At 44.0% G+C, this 13,051-nt stretch overlaps 1 protein-coding gene across 2 annotated transcripts in view; it reads left to right on the forward strand.

The window, feature by feature from the left end:
- GNB4 (G protein subunit beta 4) overlaps positions 1–13,051 on the forward strand; it is a 39,651-nt gene that overhangs the window by 20,004 nt on the left and 6,596 nt on the right. For both annotated transcript variants that reach the window (XM_081911334.1, XM_081911335.1), the window contains exons 2-9: positions 3,054–3,161; positions 3,883–3,921; positions 5,448–5,554; positions 6,588–6,651; positions 8,957–9,119; positions 10,905–10,971; positions 11,067–11,268; positions 12,370–12,586. In XM_081911334.1, the coding sequence (XP_081767460.1) occupies positions 3,105–3,161; positions 3,883–3,921; positions 5,448–5,554; positions 6,588–6,651; positions 8,957–9,119; positions 10,905–10,971; positions 11,067–11,268; positions 12,370–12,586 (916 nt within the window). In that variant the 5' untranslated portion in view covers positions 3,054–3,104. The remainder of the gene's footprint in view (positions 1–3,053; positions 3,162–3,882; positions 3,922–5,447; positions 5,555–6,587; positions 6,652–8,956; positions 9,120–10,904; positions 10,972–11,066; positions 11,269–12,369; positions 12,587–13,051) is intronic.

Here is a 13,051-nt window from a genome sequence, read left to right on the forward strand (position 1 = left end):
CAACAGCAGGAATCTACGACTGATGATCTTGTAGTTACTGCAAGGCACGTTTTTAGGTCCTTGAGCATTCTGATTTCTACTTTCTCAACCTCTTGGATCTTGGCTGTATCGTATGTGAGCCGAAAGCAAGCTTCTGCTCTGGCATCCTCTTCAGAGGGTTGTGTGGGCCTTTCAAGCACCATGGGCTGTGTTGTCCCAGGATGCAGTGGGTGGGATGTGGAATAGGGTGAAAGAATCTAGTCCTCCACCGATGCTTGGTTGTTACAATACGAGTTAAAGCCTTCTGTGCTTTTGTAGTAGATCTGCTATGGCACACGTTGCCGCAGAACCCTTTTGAAAATGTGCACAGTGTTTTCAACCTTAGAAGATCAAGGACACACCTAGGCCTGTTTCCTGTGCTTATTTTTTGAAGAAACAAAAGGACTTGTGAAACAATAAAAGATTTCTTTAACACTTCGGCTGTGTAGGAATGCTTGTTTAGAATTCTGATACTGATAGGAAACCGCAGCAGCAACCACAACTTGTCGTAAACAACCTCTATAAGTGAAGTATTTGTACCTTGTATTAATTGCAAATTAGTCTAATTAACATTAGGATCATACGGAAAATGAGGTGTGTGGTACTTCAGCAGCTATATACATTTCTTTTTACTTGTTCATGCTGCTGGTGCTGGTTTGCATCATGTGTGACTGTTGAGAGAATGGCTTAGTTGTCGAACAAATCTGTTCCCTAACGCCGCAAACCCAGAAGTGTTCCAGTTTGCAAATGTTTTTCGGAAGCTGAACGTCTGACACGGCTTCTAATTGAGTGCAGGAAGTTCCTGCAGCCAATCAGAAGCTGTGCCTTGGTTTTTGAACAGTTTCGGGAGTCGAAAGGACTCCCAGAATGGATTAAGTTCGAGATAACACTGTAATTTGCTTTGAATACCCCATGCCATTTTAGGGTAAATTGTGTGTTTGTGTGTGTGTGTGTGTGTGTGTGTGTGTAAATGAAAGCTGATTTAAGCCTGATTCTTACCTGTGCTTTAATATGCCTACCTTTTGGTGAAGCATTCAACCACTTTCTTTGGACAGTTTGGTCATTTTGAGTTGGGGGAGGATAAAAACACATCTTTAAGAATATTTTTTAAATGTGACCTAAGTTGCTTCCCCCTGCCCCATTTTAAATTGTAATTAGAGTAATAGTGTCTTTGCTGAAACTAAGCAGATTTTTAAAAAGCAGGGTTATGTGTAAAAGATAGGGCAATTAAGGGAGGACTTGTTAGGGTTCCTAAAATGGTACACTGGTATGGAGAAACTGGATGCAGACAAATGTTTTCTTCCGTTCTCATATACACTAAGGGCAGGCAAAATATAATAATATGCAATACATAATTGCATATGTAGCTTGGTTGTTGCAAGGTGTGGTGATGCCTTTTAAAAAGGGATTGACACATTCATGAAGGATGGGTCTGTCATTGTCAATAAGGATGACCTAAAGGAACCCCCATGTTCTCATGCCCCCTAACTAATATTCATAAGCGCCCTATGACTGCAGGAAATAGCTCTTGCCTTCATCCCTGCTCATGGTCTTCTCAGAAGCACCGGACTAGGCACCACTGTAGTGAGATAATGGTATGAAAATGTGAATTTTTATTACCGATACAGTTAAAGTTTTGTAAACGGATGTTTCTCATTCATATTTGTATTTTATGTGCTATACAGTGGTACCTCGGGTTACATACGCTTCAGGTTACAGACTCCGCTAACCCAGAAATAGTGCTTCAGGTTAAGAACTTTGCTTCAGGATGAGAACAGAAATCGTGCTCCGACAGTACGGCAGCAGCAGGAGGTCCCATTAGCTAAAGTGGTGCTTCAGGTTAAGAACAGTTTCAGGTTAAGTACGGACCTCCGGAACAAATTAAGTACTTAACCCGAGGTACCTCTGTACATGTAAACCACCATTGACAGGGCGAGCCCTATTAAACACAGGATGTATATATTCTACAACTCCACAGGATGGCAGAAAACGCAGGATGATTTTGGTTTCCTCCATTTCACACTATGCACATTAAAATTTTGCTTCCTCTCTTTCCTGGGCACACGTCTGAAACTCAAGGAAGTCATTAGAAGAGCAAAGAGCTACTTTCAATAGGTTGGGGTAGATAATAGTATGAATTGAGTTCTACCACACTCATCATTGCTGAGGATGACATAGACTGAAAGCTTGGAGTTGTGTTCACTTTGTTCAAACCTTTTATTGGGAACTTTTTCCATTATGCTGCAAAGTGTGGCCTTGCATCCCTTAAACAAGAATTGGGTGTGGAAGTATTTTATATTTTGTGCTTTTCAGGAAGCACAAGACATGTTATTTTTCAGTGTGTGTCATGTGGATATGTTTGCGAATCTGACTTCATCCCTTTGCTCCCTCCCTTCCTGGGAAAGATCTCTCCACGTTCAAGGAGCTAATGCATTCACTGCAATATGGCATTGTTAAGTGAATAAAGAGCTGCTTTTAAGGTAATTAAATTTTCACCTCGGTGCCTAATGAGGCTGAAGCATCTTTTGAAAGCTTTGAGCCGCATCAATTTACTGTTTCCAGAGATATCCGTGATACAAATAAATAATATAAAGAGAATGAAATAAAAGTTATGTTGTGCTGCTTGTTAAGAACACAAAATGTGAAATGCCAGCAAAAGCCCTCTTTGGGGGGCAACGAGTTGCTTGTATTTTAAGCCTGCTAAGATCATTGGGCAAAAATACTGTTCCTGTGGCCAAAATGCTATCCTTGGGCTTCCAGTATCTTTGCTTGTTTCCTGTTCAGAATGCATGGCTGCCTTATTTGACTGTGTTGCACCTGCCCTGTGTCTTGTGCATTAGAACCGAGGAAGGAGAAATGCTTGTATCTTTCCCATCATCTTTGTCTTTCCCTTACTGAGGTTTATGAGCAAGGGATTCCCTAGCTGAAATGGCATCTTGGCCCTGAACTTCAGTAAGTTGTATTTTTGTCTCTTGTGATGTGTTGGGAGGTGAAGAAGGTATTATTTTCTTTATTTCCTCCCTCTTTGTTGGCAGACATCTTCTTCAAAAGTACAGTGAAGGTGGGAAAGAGAGTCATTCAGGAGAATGAGTGAACTGGAGCAGTTGCGGCAGGAGGCGGAACAACTCCGGAATCAAATCAGAGTAAGGAGTTTCTTTTTTGATGCTGTTGATGCTGTTGGGATCCGTGAACATATTGAGGAGAAAAAAATGGAGTTTGCCTCCTTTCCCTTCCCAACACCTTTCCCATGAGTTCTTTACTTGGTGGGCAAAGCGCCAATGGGGGGCTGGTGCTGTATTTTAAAAGCTCTTGGGATACAGTGCTGGGCCTCCTTAGGGTCTCCTCACTGCATGTGTGAATGAAATCAGCATTCATTCCTGAGAGCTTTCCAGAGCTGTCTTGCTCAGCTCCTGTGACGGATTCAGAGTCAAGGGGTGCATGTGTGAGCTTTCCCCCCTGTGGCTGTGATGCTCTAGCACAGGCTAAGAACAAACAGCCAGTGTTTATACCCTGATTCCGAGTTCCATTATCACCCATGATGGGTTCAGGATTGAAGGCTGAGATTAAGGGGTCAGGCTGAGCAAGCCAATGTGTGGTAGTATAATCTCTTTTCACACTTGTCATCAACTGAGAAAGAAAGCTTGCTGTCGTGGAGGATTTTGACTGCACTACACGACTGAGCTACTTTAAGCTTCAGGTAGTGTTTGACATGTTTGAACACACATTTCAAGGATAAAACTCACGGTGTATAGAAAGCTAACTGTGCCAAGAAGGAGGAAGCTAGAATCAAGCTCCATGATAACACTGTTCTTCAAATTCCAATTTCTTCTGCGTAGATTGATATTTGTTTGTTTTATTTTAAAGGATGCTAGAAAAGCGTGTAGTGACACCACTCTTGCTCAGGTATGTATGCGTGTTTTATACAAATATTCTACCTTGCCGACTGAAGCCCCCTACTCTGCTAACTGCAATAAAATAAACAGTTAGGGTGAAATAAAATCAGTATCGGAAACATAAAACAACCAGATAAACTAAAAGACAAAGACGTTCATTCTTGCCTGTGGGGAAATTTCTGTGGGGCATTTCAAGGGAGGGGATATTGCTGTAGCTAAAAGGTTTAGGACACAAAGTCAAGTAGTACATTTTTATTCACGTGGACGAATAATAACTATGCACCTTGCATAGTTCATGCAATCCATGGGGAACTTGAAATATCACCTTACCCAGTACATACTCATTAAACTCCAAGGGCATCGTGCAGCTACCATCGTTTCAGAAGATCCATTTTTACGATGTCAAAATTGGGCCTTTCCTGTGGAAGCACTTGCCCTCTGAAGCTCCCCACAATATATACAGTGGTGCCCCGCAAGACGAACGCCTCGCAAGATGGAAAACCCGCTAGACGAAAGGGTTTTCCATTTTTGAGGCGCTCCGCAAAACGAATTTCCTTATGGGCCTGCTTCGCAAGACGAAAATGTCTTGCGAGTTCCTGCGGGTTTTTTCCCCTTTCCCCCCCTTTTCCTAAGCCGCTAAGCCGCTTATCAGCTGATCCGCTGATAAGCCGCTTAACAGCTGATCCGCTGATAAGCCGCTTAACAGCTGATCGCTAAAAGCTGCTAAACCGCTAATCCGCTAAGCTGTCAATGGGCTTGCTTCGCAAGACGAAAAAACCGCTAAACGAAGAGCCTCACAGAACGGATTAATTTCGTCTTGCGAGGCACCACTGTATCAGACTGGCAGCTTATCTGTTGCATTTTCAGTGTCTGCTAAAGATATTCCATTTTCAACAAATGGAGATATTTATCCCAGCTGATATCTGTAGTGGATTGGAATTGGTTTTATGTATCTGCTGCTGCTGTTTTTAAACTGGTGTGTGTGTGTGTGTGTGTGTGTAATTTTTATATATGAAACTGTTCTATATAAGTTTTAAATTGCTTTGAGATGCCTCAATTCATAAACGAAATGGATGAAGCTTCGGCTGCTAATAAAGTAATAACTTCCGTGTAAAACCCATTCACTTGATTTCAACCAGGCTTGATTAAAGTGAGTTACTGTGGAATGTGCCTATTACTTAATTGCATAATGCTCGTTAAATGGTTACTTCATTATCAGAAGCCCTGGTACCTCCTGGTTATAGACTTGGGCTCCTTCACACATGAGATATTTACTCTGGGAGCTATCTGCTGCAGTGCCTCCTAAAACATGCACCAGAAATCTTCTACAACATGCTGAGTTTCCACGTAGAGATTCAGTCTGGAAGCTGGAGCCTGATAACGTTGATGCCAGATCTCAGTTGGTCTGTCCCTTTCCAAAAATGTTGCTGTAAGATTCACCTGTGAAAGTGTCCTCAGTATTTAGATGTTCTGTAGTCTTACTGTGCCCAGGAAGAAGGCTTGGAGTAATGCATGTTCTTCTCCTTTCCTGCCTAGATCACCACAAGCCTTGACTCGGTGGGCCGAATCCAGATGCGCACAAGACGTACCTTGAGAGGCCATCTAGCTAAAATATATGCCATGCATTGGGGATCCGATTCAAGGTTTGTACAGAGAGCTGATGTGCATGTCGGAGGATTCTTGCCATTGTTGGGGGAAAGCCGTGTGCACTCTACAGCCCCACATGAGCACCTGCATGCTATAAATATATTCATAAATTAAGCACAGCAAACAGCAACAAAACATTTACATGTTCAAGGAGCCCTTGATCCCCCTTAAAGACCCAGTCATTTGGTAGGGAGGCTTAGCTATGCTATGGACAAGCTTCATAAAATACTAGATTTGAATATATAGAAGTACCAGAAGAAAATACTACTGGGGAAAAAAAAGGTTTTTTAAAAAATACTTAAAAGCAAATGCAAGCATTTAACCTGTTCGTCCTCAGTAAGCCATACAATCTTGGAAACTCCTTTAGCGGTTAAACAATATATATTTTGGTTCCAGAGTTCTTTCTGTCTCTTGCATCAAGAAAAGGGGTGGAAGAGTTACACAGGTAGAAGTGGTTTTAATTGTTTCTATGGAAGCCCACATGCCAAAATTAATAAGGCTGCAATCAGCAAGACCGTTCACGGTATGCAAAAACCTGCACCTTTAATTCCTCCATGAACAAGAAACTGCCATCATCATCGGGAGGGTAGGCTACGTTTTCCCTACCTGAAAGCTGTCTGGAGAACACATATTTCCTTTCCCTCTGCGTAAATGAACAGCTGGCATTACTCCTATGAGAGCATTGCATTTGGGGAATCTGCCATACCTGACCCTGGGTCCTTAGGCCTGCTCTTAAGGGGAGATAACAGTATACAGGAACCCTTTCTGTCCATCTCTCCACCCCTGCTAGAATGTCGGGCATTTGTTTAGAGTTCAGTAAAAGTAAAGCACGATTGACTTTGCAACATGTTGCCTAGACATCCTCTGCTGATGCGTCTTGCAAGAGGAAAAGGCAAAATCAGGGTCTTGGTGAACGGCCGGATGCATATACGTGACGCTTACCAAATTTGAAACCTAGCAAAGGAGGCACAAAGTTAACTTGATAATGTCTTTTTTGTGTGTGTATGTGTGTTTTGTGGTTATCTTTAGGCTACTAGTGAGCGCTTCCCAAGATGGAAAATTAATTATTTGGGATAGTTACACAACAAACAAGGTAGAGTTTTTGTTTTTTAAAAAAGTAATCCATTTTGGCATTTTTTTATGTGCCTATCGCTGGTGGGCTTGCTTTTTTGTTTCCACTGCTATTTTTATTTTCTTTTTGCTCTCTACCTGAAGTACTACTTTTTCTGTTTCCCCCCTCTATTGACTCTTTTGCTTTTTATTTTCTCCACCCTCCAAGAATTCTAACTCTGCTTTCGTTTATTGTTATTTTTTAAACTTACTTACTCAAGCCTCTCATTGACTCTTCCATCTCATTGCTCTTAACAACAGCGGCTCACTTGCTTGGGGAAAACACTGTGGGTCTCTTGTCTATTTCTGAGGGGGGCGTCATCTATTGATGTGGGGTTACAGGTATCTTTTCGGAATGGCAGGTTTCTTAGATATAAAGCAGCTGCATTGCAATCTGAAAAGGTGGTGCTTTTTGAAATATGCCCAGTTCTTAAATTTACCCCATGAGAAAGCAGAAGCTTTATCTTGTCTAGTCTGGTTGACGATCTGTGCATCTGTTTAGTGGCCGGCAAAATCAGCTGCCTCTGATTCCCAGTGAGGTCTCTGTTTGCTTCTGGACTTGCTTGGGACCATAAAAATCCCAGGTTTGAAAAACTTGGACTCGTTCAGTTTGCTATGGCCAGAGGGAAGCCAGAAAGCCATGCTCTGGTGAGCAATATGAGCCTGGAGTTACAGACAGAGGCACCTCTCTGCATCCCCGCAACTTTCAGTGCTGAGCTGGAAATGTGGCAGAAGTGTTTGGACTTGCCACTCTGCTTGAGGGTTATTTGTAGCACCCATGGAGTGCAGAAGCAGACCTCTCTTCCCCATGGCATACATTGAGTTATTGGGGGGCAGGCCCATTTTCTGCCCACCCCCAATCTTCAGCTCCAAGCATAGAGCTGGAAAGAGAGCAGGCACTTCTCTCCCCCACCCCAAACCTCATGCTGCACTTCAGAGGTGTAGCACAAGGTCAAGGGTAGCATCCTGCTCTTTGAGAAAGGGGAAGCCTGGGAACTACACACTTCTAGGTTGGGCAGTAGGGGTAGCTGTAATTTGGCAAGCAGAACTTGGCAGATCTATCCACTTTTCTCCATGCTTGCTTGGAGGACTAGGGAAAGTGCTTAGTTAATGAATTAAATGATAATAATAATAATACAATATGTTATGCCACAGGGACGCGGGTGGCGCTGTGGGTTAAACCACAGAGCTAGGACTTGCCGATTAGAAGGTCGGCGGTTCGAATCCCTGCGACGGGGTGAGCTCCCGTTGCTCGGTCCCTGCTCCTGCCAACCTAGCAGTTTGAAAGCACGTCAAAGTGCAAGTAGATAAATAGGTACCGCTCCAACAGGAAGGTAAACGGCGTTTCCTTGTGCTGCTCTGATTCGCCAGAAGCGGCTTAGTCATGCTGGCCACATGACCTGGAAGCTGTACGCCGGCTCCCTTGGCCAATAAAGCGAGATAAGCGCCGCCACCCAGAGTCGTCCGCAATTGGACCTAATGGTCAGGGGTCCCTTTACCTTTACCTTTATGTTATGCCACAGGGCAGGTTACTGAAGGCTATCAGTAAATTGAAGAAAACGTAGGAGACATTGGAACATAATCTAAAGCAGAGCCAAATGCTTTCAGTGTTTGGGCAAAGTGTATCGACTCCTGTTTTAAAACTTGCTTACAATGTCTGAAAGCACTCCTCTGCTTGTATTTTAATTTTTATCGATTTCATAAAATTTATATACCTGACTGTAAAAACCAAACAAACACCCCAGCAACAATCCAACCTCAAAAGAGGTTTACACAAAGCAGTTTGTCTTTTAGACTGTTCTGTGCCACGTGTTTTAATTGTGATTCTATACTCTGTCAATGTGTCACAGGAATATGTAACTCCAGTTAGTAAATAAAATATTAATAATGATGCAGAGAAATAAAAATACTGACTGACTTCTTCTTGAGGACACAGTGATTGAGCAGCCTGCTGAGATGCTTGCTTCTTGTTGAGGGGAATATCATAACACCTGTTTAAAATGTTCTGACCTTACGCAAATCCAAGTAAAATTGGGGAAGTTGCAATTTGAGAACATAAATATATATATTCCCTCACTTCGTAATGTTGTTCTCTCAATATTCGCCATGAAATCTTGGTTCTTCATCTGGAGAGCAGGCTCTGTGAATGAACAGCATCTCTCAGTGTGGCAGTGGCAGCTCAGGCAACCCTGGCGAAGCCTGCATATGGTTCTGGAAGAAGTTTATTCATGCTCAGGGGGCAACCTTTCCCTTCTAACTGTGTTTTTTCCCTCCCTTCCGCTCTGAAGATGCATGCCATTCCTTTAAGATCTTCCTGGGTCATGACCTGTGCATACGCCCCATCTGGCAATTACGTCGCCTGTGGTGGATTGGACAACATCTGCTCCATATACAACCTGAAGACACGAGAGGGCAACGTACGAGTGAGCAGAGAGCTACCCGGACATACTGGTCAGCAGGCTTCTGTTTCTATTTGTTTCGATGAACTTTATTTGAACTTCTGCAATTCCCTAAATTGTGACTTTATTTGAACTTCCCTAAAAGCAGAGGAGTCGAAAGTGAATACATAACTAGATAGATTTGTTGTGGCAGAAACTGTTCTGCTACAACCGGTCATCTTCTATCCTGTCTGCTTTCAATGCCAACATCCCCCCCCCCCCGAAAAAAACCACACATTTCCCAATTGCTGAGCTAATGTGTCTTATCAGCCAGTGTCATTGCCAAGCCGTGTTTTAACCTTATGACTTCATTCTCCCACGACCCTTTTGCTGCAGTTTCACTTCTCCCTTCCACCAGTGGCACAACCAACCAGAAAGCCACCGTTCATTGCATCTTCCCATTAAATGCAAACTGGGGAGCTATGATGAATAGCTTCCCAACAAGCCAGGCTTTAAACCAGAATTTGATTGCGCAAGTTGTGGCCTAAGGTTCTTCTGTCCAAACCTAATGCTGTATTCCGTGGGTATAGGGAAGAGAGATTGTGATCAACTGGTGAATTTCTCAGTAAGGACTGTGTACTACTTTGTTGTGGTGCTGAAATTCCTGCACTGAGCATGAGCTCAGAGGCACCCTATTTTTCAAGTCCAAGTTTATGTCCAACCTGGCTCCAGGTTTCTGAATCTGAGGATTGTTGGTTTTTTTAAAAAGTAGCTCCTGCAAGCCTGCGGGTCGGTCCAACCTGGTCTGTCCTCAGTGCTGTACTATAGCGGCCATAAAAGAATTTGGAGGGTGGGGGAGAGAGACTTGAAATTTCTGCTAATGGCTTGCAAATGAGCAGCCATTGTTCCTAGTCCAAATTCTGTGTGAAGGTGTCAAAAGGTAATAGTCAAGAAGGGGTGAATCTGCAACCTGAATGCATTTAAGCAAACATGTCAACATGTGCACATAGTTTGTATGATTTTACAGTTCCAAGTGAAGTGTATTGAGAGCTACACACAGTCTGGCCTTGGGAATTCCTGCTCACCTGAGATGTGATCGCACTGGACAGTGGACAGCTGAAAGGGGAAGGCCCTATGGCTTTGTTGGGCACCCTGACCGTTAAACATCTGTTGGTTGAGCATTTTATATATATATATATATAACAACAACAGCATGCTTCCTAAATATTTTCTACGAGACATTTGGCTGGCTGTTTTAAGTTCGGTGGGGAACCTCTTTTATATTTAGGGCTGTATTCCTTTGGGGATAACCCCTTTGGGGAGCCACACTATTTTTAAATTTTTATTTCTATCTTGCCTGGTTTCCGTGCTCTATCCCTGCTCCAGCGGCCTGCCTACAGCTGGACTGAGGAGAGGCTGCAGCCAAATCTGGAGTGGCAGAGAGCAGTGTTCTCTCCCACTGTGCTGACTCCTTGTGAATTAAGGCATGGTTGCTGACAGAGAGACGTTTTATTCCTGAAGCTGAATAGGAGATTTAAGGTTGGCACCTGGAAGCGTATTCCAGTGTATGACTCAATATGGCCTAGGTGCTGCTGCGCTGTTGTTATTAGAATTAGAATTTATACACCACCATTCATTTGGAGAAGAATTACTCATCTACTTAACTGTTCAGCTTCTTCCCAGCTCCTGAGATGCCCACCTAACACCAAACCTTTGCAGCCTTGAGGGTTGAAAATAATTTAAATGAATAAAAGCTGGGCACTGGATTTCAATTACATAACGCACACAATCTGCATTTTGGATCTCTTCTTAAGTGATGGGTTTTGCCACTGACATGTTTCCTGTTTCGCATTTCTAGGGTATTTGTCTTGTTGTCGCTTTCTAGACGACAACCAAATAGTCACAAGCTCAGGAGATACCACCTGGTGAGTTTCTTGGGTTTTCTTTCGTGACATGCCTCGAACTGTCGGGACTGCGTGTTTTAACCTTCTGTGTTCAAATGTTTTTCTTTTGCTCACAGCGCTCTATGGGACATTGAGACTGGCCAGCAGACTACTGCTTTTACGGGGCATACCGGTGATGTCATGAGTCTCTCTCTAAGCCCAGACATGAGCACCTTTGTTTCGGGTGCCTGTGACGCGTCATCCAAGCTCTGGGATATCCGAGACGGAATGTGCAGGCAGTCTTTCACAGGGCATGTGTCTGACATCAATGCAGTTTGTGTAAGTGGCTAGCTATGCTCAAATACACCGAGAGGGAAAATAATGAATTTAAACGGTGTTGTCATGCGCGTGCACTTCAGGGTGTTGAGGGAGCTGCCACAAGTGTGGTCAAACGTGGATGAGTGGGTCATGGAATATTGGCAGGTTGGCTGCTGTGAGGAAAGCACACACAAAAAAAGTCAGTTTGACACAGGATAAGAAAAGCCTCTTATCAACCATGGGGTGTTTGTGGTGAAGAGGCACTGGCAAAGGCAGGAGAACATGAAGTCCCTGTTAAAGCCAGTCTTTCAGATCCAGCAGTTCTGATCCCTGAGATTATCGCATGATCAAATTAACTTTTCTTTTTAAAGTGCTGTAAAACGATGGGAAGAGAAACCAGGGGTTCGTTTTTCTTTTTTGCCATTTTTAAAAAAGTGTCTGCTAACGTCAGGTTTCAAGCCAGCGTTCTGTATAATGGGAGCAATGAACCTTCTACCTAAGGGCCACATTCCATGTGGGGAATCTTCCAGGGGCCACATGCCAGTGTTAGGTGGCTCCACAGGCCAAAAAGGGCAGAGAAATGGATGGGACTCTTTAGACAGAAAATTGCTTCCCAGCCAAGCCATGATGCATCCAGCCAGGCAAGAAACATGCAAAGAGAGCCATTGAGGGGAATGACCTGGGGAAGAGTTGTAAGGGCCAGACACAGGACTGGAGGGGCTGCATTCAGCTCCTGGGTTTGAGGTTCCCCTTCTCCACTGTTGTAAATTGAAACCTCAAGTCCTTAAATTACACTTGTCCACTCTGAAATGTGCTCTGGGAAGAGCGCAGAGAGAAGAAAAGCCACGGTGCATCTACAGCAGCACAAATGGATGCCTTCATGTGCCCCAGCTGCAACGAAGCTTGTCTCTCCTGCCTTTACCTCTACAGCCACAGCAGGCTCTGCAACCTTCCTACACCCCTCAAAGGGGCACTCCTTCATTGTGTTCTGAGACAGACAGACATGCCAACAACTCTGGAAATAAGCTAGTTTAGTAAAGGCACCTGGTCCCTTTGGAAAACAATTCCTGATGTTGCCCATTTGTTTCTCTTCACCACGACCCTTCTTGTTTCACTTCCCAGTTCTTCCCTAATGGCCATGCCTTTGCCACTGGCTCTGATGATGCCACCTGCCGGCTGTTTGACCTGCGAGCTGACCAGGAGCTCATGATGTACTCCCACGACAACATCATCTGTGGGATCACATCCGTCGCTTTCTCGAAGAGCGGCCGCCTCTTGTTGGCAGGCTACGACGACTTCAACTGCAACGTCTGGGACTCCCTGAAGGGAGAGCGTGCAGGTTAGTTGACGTGCTTACAGAAAGAAATGGCTCTTTCAGGGATTCCTGCATGTTCAAAAGCTCATACTGGCAGCCAAGGAAGCTGCTCAGCTTGAGGCAACAGCTCCAAGGGCTGTGTGGGAGGACCTGGCTAGTCCATCGATTTTATAAGAATAGCCACAGCAGGATGGTTCCACTAACACCAACAGTTCCTGCCAGATATGAGGTTTAAGGACAATACCAGGAGTGGTGGAAAAAGTAGTCTCAAGTTGGGCGCTCCAGCTGAATCTTCTTCCATGAACACAGCAACCTCAGCCCCATTTTATTGGTGAAACTCTTCACCCAGAGAACCCCAGTGATGGGGTGACACAGTATCCCCAATCAGTCATAAACTCACGGCTTTCTGGATTCTTTGAGACCTTTAATATTCTCTTCAGATTAAATAAATGGAGGGATATTTTTGTGGCTTTGGGTGCAATTTCTTCT

Source organism: Podarcis melisellensis (assembly GCF_964234715.1).
Source record: "Podarcis melisellensis genome assembly, chromosome: 5".
Lineage (NCBI taxonomy): Eukaryota > Metazoa > Chordata > Lepidosauria > Squamata > Lacertidae > Podarcis > Podarcis melisellensis.